Source organism: Rhinolophus sinicus, chromosome 9 (assembly GCF_057876585.1).
Source record: "Rhinolophus sinicus isolate RSI-liver-muscle chromosome 9, RSI-T2T, whole genome shotgun sequence".
Lineage (NCBI taxonomy): Eukaryota > Metazoa > Chordata > Mammalia > Chiroptera > Rhinolophidae > Rhinolophus > Rhinolophus sinicus.
In genome coordinates, this window is record NC_142509.1 from 27,560,217 (window position 1) to 27,578,587 (window position 18,371).

The following is an 18,371-nucleotide window of genomic DNA, read 5'->3' on the forward strand; positions in this document are numbered from 1 at the left end:
AAATCACCTGTAATCTTTCTTGATCAAAGCAAATGGCTTATTCTCAACCATCATGCTCTTCTGCTTCTGTTGAGGGATATGTTATAATGATTAGAAGTGTGGACCTTTGGATCCATACTGTGTTCACATTCTGTTTCTGACACTTTCTATCTGTATAACTCAGGGCAAATTTCAGTATCTCACTGCCCCAGTTAGCTCAGCAGATGTACTCAGCATTTAACTCTTCTTTGTTGCAGCCCAAAGTCATACCTTTTTTCTCAGCTCTAAAGTCTGTTTCCCAGTAGGAACTCCTAATTTCCATTGTACCAGCTGTTTGGGAAAAGTGAAACCAAAGGTTAAATGCTGAGTGTGGAAGCGTTTTGCTGTCAGATGAAGGCAGTTCTATATAGAGTCTAGGCTCTGAAGGAAGGGGAAGGTGGAGTAGGGCTTTTAAAATCAAGACAGTGGAGCATCTCAGTTCCGTATTGGGGGGGGGGGGTGGAGTCCCTGGATGTCGCTGATTGCTGGTGCTGTTTGGGCTTGGTGATTAGATAAGCATTGGGCCATCTGGGGGTGGTCTGTGTCCAGAATGTTCTGAAGGCTTGGGTTGCGACTTCCAGCCACCTCTGCTAAATACATGAGGTGCCTGCATTGGGATTTTTGGTGCCCAGTCAGGTGCCCACCACTGTCGTCGGTAGGTGGTCAGGTCAGTGTTTGTCATACTCAGAAATTTGGACTCTTGTCGCTCCTTCCTTCCCTTTGTGCAGCGTGTCACTAGGTCTCATTGGTTCTTCTTTCATAATATGGTTTGTAACTGTATTACCTCTTCTGTTTCCACTTCTGTCTTAGTCTAGGCTTTATCAAAGCCCCGTGCCTGTAGGAGAACTGTTTGGTCTCCTTGATTCCAGTCTCTTCTGCCCCTTCATCTACACTGGGTATTTCTAGCTGATTGTTTTCCCAAATATATCACTGTATCACTTTTATGGTTTTACTCCTCTGATAAAAATAGTGTTTCTAGGTGTAATTTAAACTCCAGCAGATAAAATCCTACTGACAAACCTAGAATCCTGGCCCACCATATTTTAACCTACGCACTAAACAGAAGGTAATCTTTCAGTTAGTCTCTCTGGAATTCTACTCTTCTGTGAGACAAGAAAGACTTGGTCCTGTTGATGCTCTTTTCTGGGTACCTGTGCCCTCTTTCCAGAGGGGTAAGATTATAACTTGTACTCCTTTTGGATTTTTCTCTCATTCTCCTTTCCCTCTCCCAAACCAAACTCCTTTAAGATCCTCAGTAAATAGATGCCATTTAATATTTTATAACCCACATAAAATATCACTCCTGAATATTTCAGGTCTGTTTTAGTGCAAATTCAGTTCACTGAGTTGGGGACTTCTTTTCTGATCATTTCCTTTTGAGTGTATTACAATCTTTTTTTCAACCTAAGTAACTGATTGGCTTGATTATAGTACAATTCTTCAATTGTTACTTTAATAAAACTTTATTATTTTGGATTTAACAAATAAAAAATGTGTGAAAAAAATGTTCTGGATCAAACTGCCCTTGGGTTTGGGTCTGTCTTTTTAAAAATGAGTTTAAGACTTTGGTGATTAAGATGTTCCATTTGTGGTACTAAATATAATGAGTGTCTGATAGACTTAAGGTAGTGCCGTAGGGAAGGAGTACCATGGGAAAGGGGCTGAAAGTTCTGTTTACCCTTTCATGTTTGTTTAGCCCCATCTGCAAATCAGCTTTCTAAAAATGTGTTATAGTATGCTTACATTTTTTTATAGCTGCCTTTTCAAATGAATTAGGATATGGGAGTTTGCTGCCATTTCCCATGTGCAAAGTATTGTCAGTAACTGGAAAGTGTGGTAACATTGACCTGCAAGTAGCATTTAGTGCTGAATCAAGATCTCATTTGATGTGATTATGTGACTAAATAAATCTTAAAGTACGTATGCAGTTGTAATGTTGGTGCTTTTAGAAGTTTAAGAAAACTTTTATCTTTAAATTTGGCTCTTTGAAAATCTGTTATAGGTGGGATGTTACATTTAACTGTAAAGTATAAGCTTTTAGCATTTGGTTAAAAATAGAGCCAAATCAGAAACCACAAAGACTTCTTTGTCTTTTTCTTAACATGTCCACTAAGATCCTAAGCACAGTTTTAAGAAAATTTAGTGGTTTTTTTAATTCAAATATTACAGAAATGTGAAGTAGTGAGTCCCATTTTTAATAAAAAGTGGGATTATGTGCTATATTGGTCTTCAACCTGCCTCTGCCCGTAACAGTTTTCCATGCTATTCTTTTAAATTTCTTCATAGTAGAGTGAATTACACAAAACACAGTGACTACAATAAAAAAGAAAAGGTTGAGTCACCTGCCACGTTTCAGTTTCTTTCTGTACAAGGGAGATAAGAATGTGTAGCGCTTAATGCAACACGCGGCTCACTGCTCAGTGAAAGATTGTTGTTGTTACGTAGGGGAGGGAAGCGTCACCCAGAGACCATGTGTGGCGTAAGAAATGGGGAGAACTGACGACAGATGCCCGATGGATAGAGGGAGAGGAGATTAAGGTTATAGAAAAAATCCGGGAAAATATTGTGGAAGCTGAGATAAAATTGTTTCAAGAAAAGGAAGTGGCCTCTTTTGTCAGCTCCTGCAATGGGGCCAGAGGGGTCACATCACATAGACATCTGCTGAAGTATTTATCAGATGAAGTAACAAGATTGTTGCTGATCTTGGGGAGAGAATGTTCCATGGAATGGATATTGAGGACAGAGACCAGATGTGTCAGGAAGACACTAGTGGAGACAGCAGATACAGACCTGGCCTTACTAACCTTCCTGGCCTTCTTCTTTTCACTGCCCTCGCCTCCATCTTCCCCCCCCCCACATGCACAGACTCGTTCTAGCTTTCTCATTCTTCTCTGTTTGTCCCTTTCCTGCGGCTCCCTCACTTCTCTTGCTCTCTCCTCTCTAGCTCAGCGGAACCTAACTGACTAGTATTTATAGTCTCCTAGTAGACCGTCCTCTCCCGTAAGCCTCCAGGCTGAACTGCTGCACTTGTCCCCGTCATGACTTAATTTCGTAGCCTGTTTACTTCTCTGTCTCCCCAGTAGACGATTCTGGGTGGGTGATGGGCCCTGAATCTCCATCTTGGAGTCCAGCACCTAGCAAAGTATTAAGTTAAACACAGCCATGCATTATAGGGTATCTGAGGGACACTTGTCTTATTAGGGAGACCACTTCATGGACAGTGTAGGAGTCTGACCGCTGCGCTGTACAGCTGAAGCTGAAGAATCATGAATGTCAACTATAATTATATATATATATATACACACACACACACACACACACACACACACACACACACACACATATAGTCACAGGATGTGGAGAACAGCATAAGGAATAGTCAGTGGAACTATAACAGCTACATACGACATCAGAGGGGAAGTAGATTGGGGGAGGGGGGTATCACTTTGTGAGGGGTGTAAATGTCTAACAGTTGTTTTATACACCTGAAACTAATAATTTAAAAAATTTAAATAAATACATCCATGCACGCAGTGATGCAGTGACCAGAAGTAGTTATACTAGTTGGAGCTTGTTTCAGACATTAGATATTGCAAGATAATGGGGAGATATCTTTGGTTGTAGATGTATTGAATTTGGGGTGACCTTAGTATATATAGGTGGACGTACCCCACGGGCATTGGAGATTTGTTACTGAAATTCAGTCTGTCTTAGAAATTCCCTGTATTCTGGGACATTCCGTTTGACCGTCTCTGGTTTATCTTGGTAGAAAGAAGCACTGTGACTGAAATTATCCTTTTTGCTTGTCCAAAGAAACAGATTTGTTACTAGGAGAGGTTAACTACAAGGAATAAATGTCAACCTGTAGCATCCATTTTTATAAGTTATTGGCAAGTTTCTTCTTAAAGTCCAGATTTGGAGATTCTATGGATGCTTTCAAGACTCTTTTTTTCTAGAATTATTTCTAATGCTATTATCAGCATTAAATGGCAGAGAAAAATCGTTTAATGAGACATACAATGATAATTAGTTTGCTACAAGTTTTTAAAAGCAATGTTAAATACTCCTTTTTTCAATTGTGTTGTGTAAAATAAGCATAAAATTTACCAGTTTAACCATTTGTAAGTATACAATTCAGTGGTATTAAGTACATCCACTTATATTGTTGTGCAGCCATCACCACTGGCCATTTCCATACCTTTCTTATCACCCCAAACAGAAATTCAGTACCCGTTAAATAACTCCTCATTCCATCTCCTCCTGCCTGGCCACCTCTACTCTACTTTCTGTCTCTGTGAATTTGCCTATTCTAGGTCCCTCATATAAGTGGAGTCATACACTATTTGTCCTTTTGTGTCTGGCTTATTTCATTTAACATAATGTTTTCATAGTTCTTCTTGTAGCATGTATCAGAATTTCCTTCTTTAAGGCCAAATAATATTATTGTATGTATAGACCACATTTTGTTTATCCATTCATCCATTGATGGACACTAAGGTTGCTCCCACCTTTAGGCTGTTGTGAATAATGCTGCCATGAACATGAGTGTACAAATCTCTGTTCGAGTCCCCGTGTTTAGTTTTTGGCGTGTATACTAAAGCCTGCATAACTTCTGTGGGCACATATCCTGAGAGATTATTTACACATTCAAAAGCGGTTCCTTTATGAAATATTAATCCTGACCAGCATGTTATCCCAACTTTTTGCAAGTTTTTAAGGAAATTTGTTTAGTTCAAGTTCTAAAGCAATTTTAGGTAGTGGAACAAAATTGTCTTCAAAATCTGCATTATAGTTTTCTTTCCTGAAAATGAGTCCCTTGGTCAAATGAAAATGCATAAAGCACTTTATTCCTTCTTGTATACCTGTTTACTTTGAGGAATCCAATTGCCTAGTTTTTCCCTTGCCTTATAAATATTTCTGTTACAGTCCATATAAAGCTATTTCTGGCTGCTGGTGTTTTAACACAGGAGTCACAATTATGTTGCTGGATGTATGCTCAAATCCCCTCAAATGCACATGGTTTTGAAATTATGAGGACCTATCTAAGAGAGTAATTCGTAGGAAAGAATTGAAGCATATTACCATGGAAGCCTTCAGTGCGGGGTCTTCTTTCTGTTTTAATGAAACCCCTGCACATTCTTTCTTATCTATCCTAGGTAATAAAATGTCTGAAAACAAAAATGAATGCGGACGACCTTTACTGCCTGGAAGACTTAATTAATACCTTACTTTCATAGGAATTGTCTCAGTCATAAGATTTTGTATCCTTGATGGAAGTAATTAATTCTTCACTCAGTTAGTTTGGTAAAATGTAAAATATTAACATATGGTATGTCCCATATATGTTCTTTCTATATTTGGTGCTGATGGAGGAATATGAAGAATGCAGATTCTTCCTTTCTAATGTAAAAATATTTTGATACTGGAAATCCACCCCATCTTCACAGTAGGACTCAGAGATGTTCCTGACTATTGCTAGCCTATCCGCACACACACTCCTTTGTGCAAAATAAGAAATAGTGCCTCCCTGGCCAGGTGGGCTCCAGCTCATAACTCTCACCTTTGTGAAAGGAAAAGACGCCCCTCCCAGCAGGTGGCTGCGTCCGCCCGCTAGGACACAAGACTACTCAGCAAGCTGTGTGTGCCCAATGTGGGGAGGCACCCCCCCAGGAGGAAAGGGGTGGGTGGTATTTTAACACTTGCTGGCCCTCTTGGCCAGGTGCCCTTGTGCAGCAACAGCAAGCGCTGGCAAACCTTTTGTGTACAGGGCCAGATAGTAGTTTAGGCTTTGTGAGCCATACGGTCTCTGTCACAACTACTCAACTGCCACTGAAGCGCTAGCGCAGCCAGAGACACCTGAGTGAATGAGCGTGGCTGTGTTCCTCGGATGAGCATAGACCATCATTTGCCCACCCCTGGTGTGAGGCACCCCATAGCACCCCAAGACTGAATGCAGGAGCAGGTATGAGAATCTGGCTACCGTGTTTCCCTGAAAGTAAGACCTAGCCGGACCATCAGTTCTGTCTTTTGGAGCAAAAATTAATATAAGACCCAATATTACATATTATATTATATTACATTATATTGTTATATTATTAAAGACCTGGTCTTATATTATAGTAAAATAGGACCGGGTCTTATATAAATTTTTGCTCCAAAAGATGCATTAGAGCTGATTGTCCAGCTAGGTCTTATTTTCGGGGAAACATGGTATCTTATATTTAAGCCGGAAACATGGTATCTTATATTTAAGCTGGACGTTAAAGAGGTGTGCAAAAATGTAAAAGCACACCCCTCATCTCACTAAATTCTTTTGTTTTGGAAAACAGTTACCTTTCCTTTAAAAATGCTATGTTCACATATAATGGTTTTATTGGGTATAAATGAATTAGTGAATAAATATTTTGATTTCTAACATGATGAATATCACAAAAGCTCTTCGGGGTCCTCTTTTTAAGAACGTAAATAGTCTCAAGACCCAAAAGTTTGCAAAGTGCTGGCCTAGGGCAGTGTGTGTGCAGGGTTGGGTAGTAATTGCTTGGTTTGTGGGGTGGACAAGAATGCTTTCATTGTATATCTGGAAGGCTGACACAGAACACGTTATAGAACAGTACTCTCTGTGTCTCAATTTGGCATGATTTTTAGCAGGATATGTGTTATAAGCACTTGCTGGTAAAGCAGCTAGAAATAGATGTTTGATTTTAGAGCAGTTACTAAAATCCAGCATGGTTCTAAAAATCTTAGGGTATAGGATATAATCTTATATGTGAGAGAAATTTATGGTAGCTCTTTGTCTTTGTTCTGTTAAGGCTTCGGGGAATGTAGTTAAAGAATTAGTGGTTTTTGTAATGACCACAGAAATTATTTCAACTCAACAGCGGACTTATACTAATACATCATTTAGCAAAGTCTTCAAGTCTGTTTTCAGTATATTTGGCTGACCTGATTTTGGCATGTCTCAAATGCATATATTAAGTTTCTTTTTGCATTTTAGTAAGAATGCCTTTATTTCAGAGTGTAGAGTAGTTCCTGTTTTTAATGTGCACTCAGAGTATCTGGAAACAAACATCTCAGGAAAAGAGCCTGAGCGAGGACACATTTCTGTTGATCTTTAGTAGAGTCTGAAGTGTAAGGTAGGGAGAGGCTGTGAAATAAATAAGATCGCTGGGCTTTGATTTCCTAAAATTGGCCAGATTACCCAGCCTTTTTCCTTGGGATACCTTTCCCTCCCTGCCTACCTTATTCTAATGTTACCCCAGAGCACAGACTCCAAATTCCTGTAGTAAAATCCTAGGATCTCTGTGTACTTCTGAAGTGGTGATGAGTCTTACTTGAATGCTTTGTGTGGGCAAAGAACAGAGAGAGATATGGGCAAGGTCTTCTTCACCATCATTATTAGCATTGAAAACTTGTAGACATTTTTATAGCTATGTGCTTATTTTCATGGGCTTATAGAGTAGTTGAAAACTGAGCCTACTTCAGGAAACTGAGGTCATAAACAAATACAGAACAAAACAATCTGTTTGGCAAATGAAAAAAGCTTCTGGGTTAGAGGTTAGAACCCCTAGGGGCTGGCCAGATTTTTTTAAAAGTGACCCAAGAGAATTTCCCCTGGGTTGGTTACCAACCAGAGATTACCATCATCTGTCTCTGCTGGTATTATGTAGGTTTTACATAAGCCACTTTTAAATCTGTAAACATTGGGTGATGAAAAGAAGAAATTTAATAACAGTTTTCAGTAGCCTGGAAGCAGTGTCATTTTTGTCACTGCTAATTTACCCACAACATGCCAGTGATTAGCCAAATGAAAGAGTTATCTGTGAACAGATTGGAAGTATTTCTTTTTTTTTCTTTTTTTTTTTTTGAGGAAAAACACAGTGTTAAAACCTATTAAAACCTAGAATCTTGACAATAAAAATTAGTTGGGCCTTCAAGTTCATCTAGGCTAAAAGAGGATTTTCTAGAGACCGGAAAGATTGGAAAGGCTTGCCCAGGGAAGCTCAAACAGCTCGTTGTGGTATAATTACAGATAGGAACTGGAGCCTCCTGACTCCAAGTTTGGGGCAGATGATGAAATCATTTTGGGAGACCCTGGAGTTAGGTAGCCCGTGTTCAGAACTGTACCTCATCTCAAAAATGGTGATAATCACACAGGCCCAATTTCCTTCACAAAACTGAAAAAGCAGAGTATTTCTGTTACTCATTTGGAAGCAAAACCTGACATAAACTGATATGACGCTATTTATAATTTTGTTTATCTTACTTAGTGTGACTGTTCATGTTTCACTACAGAGATATTATTATTTGCTCCTGATGGGGTGGGTTTCTTCGTAAAATCCCAAAACTTCTGAAACACATTGGTTCTCAAGGTGTGTTTTTTTTTTAGTTTGTGGACATGTAGGACTTACCTCCCGGAATGGTTCTAAGAGTTAAATGCTCAGCAGAATGTTAACTTGTTGCTATTGCCAACAATAAATTCCCAGAACTCCATTTTTGAAATATAACATGGGTATCTATCTGCAATTGACACCCCCTTTCCCCCAATGCAGTTGAAAATCCACATGTAACTTTTGACTCTCCCACAGCATCCATGGGGGATTGGTCCCAAGACCCCTGTGGGTACCAAAATCCATAGATGCTCCAGTCCCTTATGCATATGGTAGAAAAATGCATGTGCAGAACAATACCTGGTGGGTTCCCAACCATGGATTTAAAACAGGTACTGTTTCTGATCTGTGGGTGGGTGAATCCGCAGATCGGCAATCCACAGTACAGAGGGCTGCTTGTATATTTACTGAAAAAAAATCTGCATCTAAGTGGACGCATACAGGTCAAGCCTGTGTTGGTCAAGGGTCTACTGTATACAGGTGTATGTTAGTGCGGTCACTAGAGCTTTGCAGTGATGGGAATGGTCTTTATCTGACCACCCAATGCAGTAGCCTCCAGTTATTGGACACTTGAAATTTAATGCCAGTGAGGACCTGAATTTTTCATTTCATTTAATTTGAAGAGGCACATGGGGCTAGTGGCTGCCATATTGGACAGTGTAGCTCTATAATTCATTTGAATTCATGTTCTAGTCAAACTTTTCTTTTGCTATTTTTGTAATGGTCTCTTTTTATTGATTAAGATACAACATCACCCAGCAGATTATTTTGGGGGTAATTAAGAAAACTAGTGTGAGAGGGAGAACTTGTGTTTCTAAATACATCCTAGGGTTATCATCAGTTTGTAATAGTTCCTTCTGTCTCCAGGGCTTTTAAAAGACTTAACAGTAAAGTGTACATATTTCTACTTGAACTTGACACAGGCAACCACTAATGATTCTTAAGTGATTCTTATATTTTATGAATAACTTAAGTGATTCATAAAATATAACACCTCTATGCCAAGAAATCCCTAACCTTAAGAGAATTTACGTGGCAGAAAGTTCCCTGGTAAGTTTTTCCCAAAGAAAAACTACATTGTAAAGTTGTTTTAGGATAGCAAAATATTCTGTGTTCGATGTTAGTAGTAACAAAATGTTCTAATATGTTCACATTTGTTAAGCAGACGTTATTTCCCAAAAATGATTTCTCTACACATTTAAAATGTAATATTATATACAACATCGATGCTTTTCTAATTCCTCCAGGCTAGATAGGAGTTGTTAAGAGTACATCTGCCGAAGTACAAGATGCAGTTCTTCCTAATGTCATTTTCAATAACAGGCTTGACTGTTCAGTATCATGATGAGCACATTATCTTTACCTGTGGAATTCCATGGTTTGCCTTTGAAAACAGGCAGTAGAAATGTTCTTGCCTTCACTAAATTTTAAATTGACTGAAAAGAGAGGCATGGGCAAAGGCATCCACTTGTTTCTATTCAGGTTAGAAGCCACAATCTACTGTCCTAATTCAGAACGTTACGTTAGATGAGAAAGTGTGAAAACATTGGTAGGTACTGGTGTTATTAACACAGAAATGAGAATCACTAGACAATGTCCATGGAGTTAAAAATTGTGTTCACTGAACCTAGAAGATTTCTCTTTATTAAAAAAAAAAGAGAAAAGAGTGCATTCTATACTGTCAAGTTTTCCATGTCTTAATTTTATAGCAAAAGGACAATATGGTAAGGCAATAGAAAACAATAGCTCCTGATACATAATTGAGTTTTTAAAAAGAGCAAGTTATAGAAGAACAGGTACGTTTCTGTGTTTATCGTGTGTTCTATACATACAGTTTACATGGAAGAGTGCATACACCAAATTGTAAACGGTGTTTCCTCCTAGGGATGGGAGTGCAGAGACAGGAGCGAGGGGCACTGCACTTTTGCTTTATATACTTACTGTTATCTGAATTTTTATGATAAACATGAATTGTTTTTGTATTTTTTTAAAAAATTGATAGTATTTTAAAAATACAAATTGGCTAAAATTAATTTTAATCCATGTTCTGTATTTTATAAGAAGTTCTTTTCGTTTAAAGGCTTCTTTTGTTAAAAGGCTTTTTTAAATAAAACATCTGTAACGGTAGTTAGAATTGAAAATATATGAAATTTCAAATAATACCATGAAGTTCTAACTTGTAATTATGTGATACTTGGTAGAGTGTACAATGTTGTTATAACTTTAAAAAAATTTTAATATGAAATACTGTGGACTATATTAGGAATCAGTTCTAACTAGATTGTCTTGCGTAGCTTTATTTGAAAAATAAAACAAAAAACACGTTTAGTCTAGAGGAAACCATTAAGCATCAGAACATTTTTTCTGAAGCCATGTATTTAGTTCTGCAGAGAGTAACGTGCCTACTGCCAGGTGCGGAGAAGAGACCTGGTAGCCCGAAACAGCCTCTTCAGAAGATATTTCTTACATGCACAGGGGCAAGGCCTCGCCTTGAAAACCAGACTGAAGAAAGTCAGTGACTACACGATGGTCAGCCTCAGACTAGAGCATGGCACAGAGGATGTGTGCAGGAGGAGCTGGTTTCACAAACATTTAACCCAGACTTCAGAAGTCTTAAGCAGCAAGTCTCCAGAGTCTCCGTGATTCGAGAGATGTTGCAAAAGAAATCAGCACTAGTATCAGACCTATTTTGCCATATATACTGTGTACTCTTTTGCCCAAATTTGTGAGGGAAAACTAAGGATGCTTATTATACATGGGGAGTATTAATTCCATATCTACATAAATGTTTATAATTCTTTTATTTATGCTTATGAGTTAAAAGTGTAACTCTAGAAATCAATGATATCCATTTGCAAAATAATACCCTGGAATACGATCATCTCATCGGTTTTGTTGAACTTAAGACTAAATTGTAACGATGATGAGTTCTTGGCTTTCTATGATGCTTAAATGCTATAAATTTGTTATCGTACATACAATTCCTGTACCTTGTATCTGTTCTGGTGTTTTGTAATTATTTGTTACATAAAATTTCTTGTACCATAATATGTTAAAAAAATAAATGCTAAAATTCCTTTATAATACAAAAAACAAGTACTTAAATGTAAACAAATAAATTTGAGTGAAAAAATTAACGAAAGATTTTTTGTCCCTGAAAGTTTGGGCCAAAAACTTGGGTGCACATTATACATGGCAAAATATGGTAATCTACCTCTTAGGTAATGACTATATGCTTCAGAATACAAAGAGTACAGAAACGCCAAGTCATTCAAGTAAAACACCAGCAAGAGTTCCTCAGGATAAAAAAGCTGCTTCTGTTTTTTTATAGCTCTGGAGTCTGGAAAAAAAATTTTTAATTGCTTTCTAAAATGCCTACTAGCCCTTAATCATATGAAAAGCTGCTCAGTCTCACTTTTAATTAATTAAAATTTTTTTAATTACATCAGAAAATTAATGCAAATGAAAACCGTATTGAGATACCAATTTTAATTTGTCAGATTGGTAAAAATTTAAAAGTTAGGCATTGCTCACACTATTGGCAAGACTTTGGAAAACAGGAACTCCAATAATCCATTAGTGGTGAGAGTGCAAAATGATTTAACCTCCATGGAAGGCAGTTTGGCAACATCTGTTACATTTCAAGTGCATTTCCTCCTCAATCCAGCAATCTCAATTTTAGGAACTTTGTTCTACACAGATGTGTCATTTCACATGTGTGCAATGCAGGTAAATTTACAAGCTTCCTTATAATAGAATTGTTTGTGACAGAATTTTTGGAAACAACCACGGTGTCCATCTAAAACGGATTTGTTTTTTTAAAAAAAAAACTTGTGTATCCACACAATGGAATACTATGCATATGTCTAAATAAAATTAAAGAAGAGAAAGTTCTCTACATACTGATACAGGAAAATCTCTAGGCTATATTGTAAAAGGGGGGTTAGGGAGTACAGATCTGTGTATTTAATACTCTACCTTTTTATAAGAAATGGTGAGAAATTATTTTTAAAAACTTTATTTGTAACTTTTCAAAATACAAAAGCAGAGACGAGTATAATGAACTCCCATGGACCTGTCATTCCAGCTTCAATTATTAAAAACAATTTTTACCTTTTTTTAAACATCTGTCCTACCTGTCCTTCTCCCCAGAGTATTTTAAAGCAAACCTTAAACCCTATCATTTTACCCATAAATACTTCAGTTATATATCTAATAACTAAAGATTAAAAAACAATACTATAGACCACAACATCGTGTCATGACATTTCATTATGTATCCTGTTTTTAAGAAAGATTAAAGGAAACTTCTCTTCTATATTCATCAGTCTTTCCTGCTTCCCTGGGATTATTGCCAGTCAGCATACAAAAAAAATTGAATATCTCTTATATTGAAAAAAATGTAAGACCTCCCTTATCCTTACATTCCCTTCCAACTGCTGTTCTCTTCCCTGTACGTCTCAAAAAACTGCCTGTCTCCATTTCCTTAACTTCACAGCCAATTCCAATCTGACTGCATCCCCATCACTCCACTAATACTGCTTTTGCGAAGGTCACCAATGACTTACACTTAAATCAACCCAGTGGACACTGTAGTTTTCATCTTCCTTGACCTTCGCAGCCTTCAACACAGGTGACCTCTCCTTCCTAATACAAACAACAAATGTTAATCGAGTACTTACATTGTTCAGCTCTGTATATGGATTATTTCATTTTTATTCTTTAACAGCTCTTTGAAGTAGGTGTTGTGATTATTCCTATTTTACAAATGAAGAGCTGAAGCTTAAAGAGGTTAAGTAACTAGTTCCAGCTACTAGTAAGGGGGTAGATCAAGGGGTTAAATTCAGACACCATCCAATCCTGCTGCTGCTTTGAAACACTCATCACTCACCCTGCTATCCTGGGTTTTCTTCCTCTTTCTCTGTTTCATTTTGGTTTTCTTTGCAGCTCTTCCTTCTACCTGATCTTTACATTTTGGAGGTTTCTAAGGTTCTTCTCACTGCTGCTGCGGTAGGCAGTCTTACCCACACCTGTGGCTTCAATGACCACATACAAGGTGTGAGCTCCCAATATATATCTTACAGCTTAGGGCTGCTTCCCATCTCAAGACCCAGGTATCTGTCCAGCTGTCTCCTCAGCACATACTCCAAAACCCAATTTTAAATCTGCTCCTCCTCTGTTGCCTTTTTTCCTAAATGGTACAGCCATCCACCGGGTCCTATTTATTGTGTCTCCCATTCCTCTGCCTCCCTAAGGAAAGCACCCCCACCCCCACCCCAGTTCTTGAATAGGATCACCCATTATATATGCTCATAGTATCCTGTACTTGTCTTTCTCCCCTTTTTAACATTTTCCACAATTATATTCACTTGCTTATGTTAATTTTTTGCTTTTTAATTCCTTTAGAATGAAACATATATTTTTTATTTCTTTAGAAAAGATTCAGGGTGGGACCAAGACAATCTTATTTGTTATTACATCCACAGTGGCTAGCAGAGTGTCTGGCACGGAGCCATCATTAAATATTTGCTGAAATGAAAAAAGGCAGAGAAGTTTACTTGGGAAAATCCCTAACAAACAAGACTGGGCAGTGTGGAGGGTGAACTCTTGGAGACAGACTTGCAAACAGGATTTCTGATGGGCAAGACATGGAAGGGAGTGAAGGAATTGGCAGTAGGAGCGAGAGAAGTAGGGGCCTTGGGAATTTGCAGGAAGTTGCTGTCCTTACATGTAGGGGGTAAGAGAAGAGGGGTGGTGTCAAGAATGCAACAGATTTCCAGCTTTGACCCTGAGGGGATCATAAGTCATTCCGGGAGAGGATCAGGTGTGAAGGGAAGAATAGTGAGTTGAGTTTTGGACCTGTTGCCTGAAGAACTTCCTGTAGGCCATCCAGATGGAGAGAACCAATAGGTAGTTATAAAAACGGAAATGGAATTCAGGAGAGACATACAGGCTTTACCTCAGCACTGAGCAAAACCAGTAATTCAAGTGTAGACTGATGAAAGTTTGATAACTGAGACTTTTTATCACTGGTACAGAGTTGGTAGATATTTTGTGACTTTTAAAGTCGGTGGTAGATGTTATAAGCATATGTTGTTTATCATACACAGATGGGATTTTTACATTGATATTCAACAGCCTTTGAATATTAGCTAATAATAGCTGTGAACCTATACATTTATTTTCTGTATTAAACTATCAAGTCTCATTTTAATTATTTTGTTAACGCTAATTTTTCCCCTCTTCTTTCTCTAGGGCCTATTCCCTGGTGGATTCCAGTCAAGTGTCTACATTTCTGATTTCCATTCTACTTATAGTCTATGGTAGTTTCAGGTAAGATGCTCTCAAAGTGGGATTTAAAAATAAAAATTTTTTTTCCCAGTTACAGTTGACCTTTAATACTATTTTATATTAGTTTCAGCTGTATAGCATTGTGATTAAACATTTATATAATATGTGCAGTGAGCCCCTGATTAGTCTCGTACCCACCTGGGTAATACATAGTTATTACCATATTATTGACTATATTCCCTATGCTTTACTTCACATCCCCATGACTGTTTTGTTACTACCAATTTGTATGTCTTACTCTCTTCACCTTTTTCACCCAGCCTTCCCCCCGCTCCTCTGGCAGCCATCAGTTTGTTCTCTGTATCTCTGAATCTGTTTCCGTTTTGTTTGTTCGTTTATTTTGTTCTTTGTATTCCACATACAAGTGGAATCATATGGTATTTGTCTTACTCTGACTTGTTTTACTTAGCATAATACCCCCTAGGTCCATCCATCAAAGTGGGATTAATTTCATTGGAGTTGGAAGAAACACTGCTCTGAAAGTGTCAGCACCAAAACTTATTGCTCTGGAAGAGAAACATGACTTGGACAGGAATTGAGTTAGACTGGGATAATTCTGATATTTTTATGCTCTGATTTGGCTGCTGTTAAAACGCTTCTTGATTTTGCTTATGACTTTGGCATTTTAATGCAAACATGCAAACACAAATTGCTTAAATTCTGGTTCTGAAAATAATGACTCACATATGCACACTCATTGGGCAAGTTAAGGAGAGAATCCTTGACAGTGATTTCTACAGTCTCACTTGGAACAAAAAGTTGTTACTACAGAGGCATTGACATAGGTTGAGTCATATGAAATTGCCCAGTCAACTTTTTTGACCAATAGAAATAATTTCCTATGGTTCAGCCTACTATCATTAGAATTGTGGACATTTGCATTTACTAAGTATTTTCTCTGCTGACCTTGGGAAGGCTAAGACTAGATCCTCTTGAATTTCCATCCTAGTAGGCAGCCATAAGAATAGGAAGGAAAATCTGGAAGCGGGATGCTCACTTCTTTCTTTTCACCATCCTTTCTTGAAAGGAACTTTAAGTGGCTGTAGAACTCAAAAAGTTCTGTGGCTGATACACTTAAAAATGAAAGCCGCATGAAAAATTTTAAATTGAGAACTTGGAGTGATGATACATACGGATTTTCAGCTATCCAGTATTTTCTGGATTTTAATGGGTACTTGGCAACATCACAGACGGTCAGGCTTTATCTCAACACTGAGTAGAAAAACAAGGAAAATACCGTTGGTAATTCCGGTTATCAACTGATAAAGGTTTCAGTCGTTGAGACTTTTATTGAGAGCCCTGGGTCCATAATGACTCTTAGGAAGCATTAATCAAGCCAGAGCAACTTAGAACCTTATCAGCATAATCTCGATACTTTGTCTGTCTATTCTTTGGACAAGTTTCTAATTTTTTTCTCTTTGCGTACATAGTGTATCAGCATTTCAAAAGACACGGTAATTTAACAAAAATCTTTGGATTCACAATCCTAATACTATACAGTAAGACCTCATTTAACATCATCAATAGGTTCTACAACTTTAAGTATAATGAAACAAGGTTTACCATAGGCTAATTGATAAGAGTTAAGTTTTTACAGCATCTTATCAATGTTTCGATGACATCATTTGAGGACCTACTGTACTTTCATTAATACATATGACCTAGTGTTTGGCATATACTTAAATACTGTGTATATTTTCATAATTTAAATAATTTATATTCTGATTATTTTCACCTAACAAAAATATTTTTCACAATCATCTTCATACTAATTTTTAGTAATTTGATATTCCTTTGTGTTACTATCTTATTCCATTTTTATTGGACATGTGGGTTGTTAAGGTGACCATCTTTTTATCTGTTCTTTCGCTTTGGTTTAATTATATCCTTAAGTTAAATATCCAAAACTTGAAATACTTCGCCAGAGAGTATGAACTGGCTCTTACTACATGTTGCCATATTGTTTACAGACGGGTTATACCAATTTAGGATCAGGTAGGTTTTAAACAAAATTTTATGTTATATCGATGGAAAAGATTTCTGTGGTGAACTTCCTTATTTTACAAATGAGGAAACTGAAGTCCAGTAAGATGACGTAAATTGACAAAGATTATACAACTCATTGGTAACAAAGTCTGCATGGGAACCAAGTTGTCAAGACTTCTGATCCAGCACCTTATGTCTTTTATACTTTAGTAAATAACATTTTCTGTAAAAAGTAAATCATGATGCCTTTAATTATACATTTAAAGTGTCCCCATTAAATAACTTTGGAAGTGTTTCCTCCTCTTCTGTTTTCTGGAAAAGATTATGTAAAATCATGGTATTCTTTGACTATATGATAGAACTCACCAGTGAAAGCCATCTAAAGTTGGACTTTTCTTTATGGGAAGATTTTGTTGTTGTTGTTTTTCCTGCTTTATTCACTACTGTTTTTTTTTTTAAGTACTAGTAAGGGCTTTTTTTGTGGTAAAATATGCATAACAAAATTTACCATTTTAATCATTTTTAAGTATACAGTTCAGTAGCAGGTAAGAACTTTCTTACACACGTTATTGTCTGCCTTTTTATTATAACCATTCTAGTACTAGGATGTGAAATGATATCTCATAGCTTTGATTGTAACTGAGATTAGGATGTTGAAAAGATACTGAGGATCTTTTCATGTGCTTACTGGCCATGTGAATTTTCTTCTTTGGTGAAATGTCCATTCAAATATTTGCCCATTTTTAAATTGGGTTGTCTATACAGAGTTGTGACATTTCTTTAAACATTCTAGATAAAGTTTCTCTCAATCATGTGAATTGTAAATCTTCTCTTTGGTTTTGGTTTTTTCCTGCTTGCTTGATCACTTTTACTCCCCTCCACCCCTTTTAAGTATTGATAAGGGTGTTTTTTTTTCCCAAAGAAAAAACATTTATGGAGGTATACATACCATCAAGGTCTCCCATGTAAAGTGTACAAGTCAGTGGTTTTAGTATACTTTACTAGGCTGTGTAACTATCACCACAGCCCAATTTTAGAGCATTTTCATCATCCCTAAAGAAACCTTGTACCCATTAGCAGTCAATCCCCTTCCCTCTCTCCCATGTCCTAGGTAACCACAAATCTTTACCTTTCTGTCTTTCTAGATTTGCCTATTCTGGACACTTCATATAAGTGGCAATCATAACATGTGGCCTTTTGTGACGGGCGTCATTCACTTAGCATAATTTTTTTAAAGTTCATCTGTGTTGTAGCATGCATCGGTATTTCATTCCTGTTTATTGCCAAATACTACTCTCTTGTTCGTGCATCAAGTGATAGACATTTAAGGTGTTTCCATTTTTTGTCTGCTATGAACATTCCACGTACCAGTTTTTGTGTGGACATAGGTTTTTTTCATATCCTTTCCATCCATACCTAGGAATGTAATTGCTGGCTTATATGGTATATATATAATATATGGTAATGTGCTATGTTTAGCATTTCAAGGAATTGCCAGGTTTGCAAAGCAGCTGTACCATTTTACATTCCTCCCAACAGTGTATGAGAGTTGCAGTTTCTCTTGTAAACTATCTGTCTTTTTTCTTTTTTTCCCCCTTCTTCCGCCTCCCCCTGCCCCACTCTGGTTCA

The 18,371-nt window shown here is 37.4% G+C and overlaps 1 protein-coding gene across 1 annotated transcript in view; it reads left to right on the plus strand.

The window, feature by feature from the left end:
- Positions 1–18,371, plus strand: part of SPPL3 (signal peptide peptidase like 3) — a 108,609-nt gene that overhangs the window by 56,269 nt on the left and 33,969 nt on the right. The window contains exon 2 of the mRNA XM_019727866.3: positions 14,661–14,738. Coding sequence (XP_019583425.1) covers positions 14,661–14,738 — 78 coding nt within the window. The remainder of the gene's footprint in view (positions 1–14,660; positions 14,739–18,371) is intronic.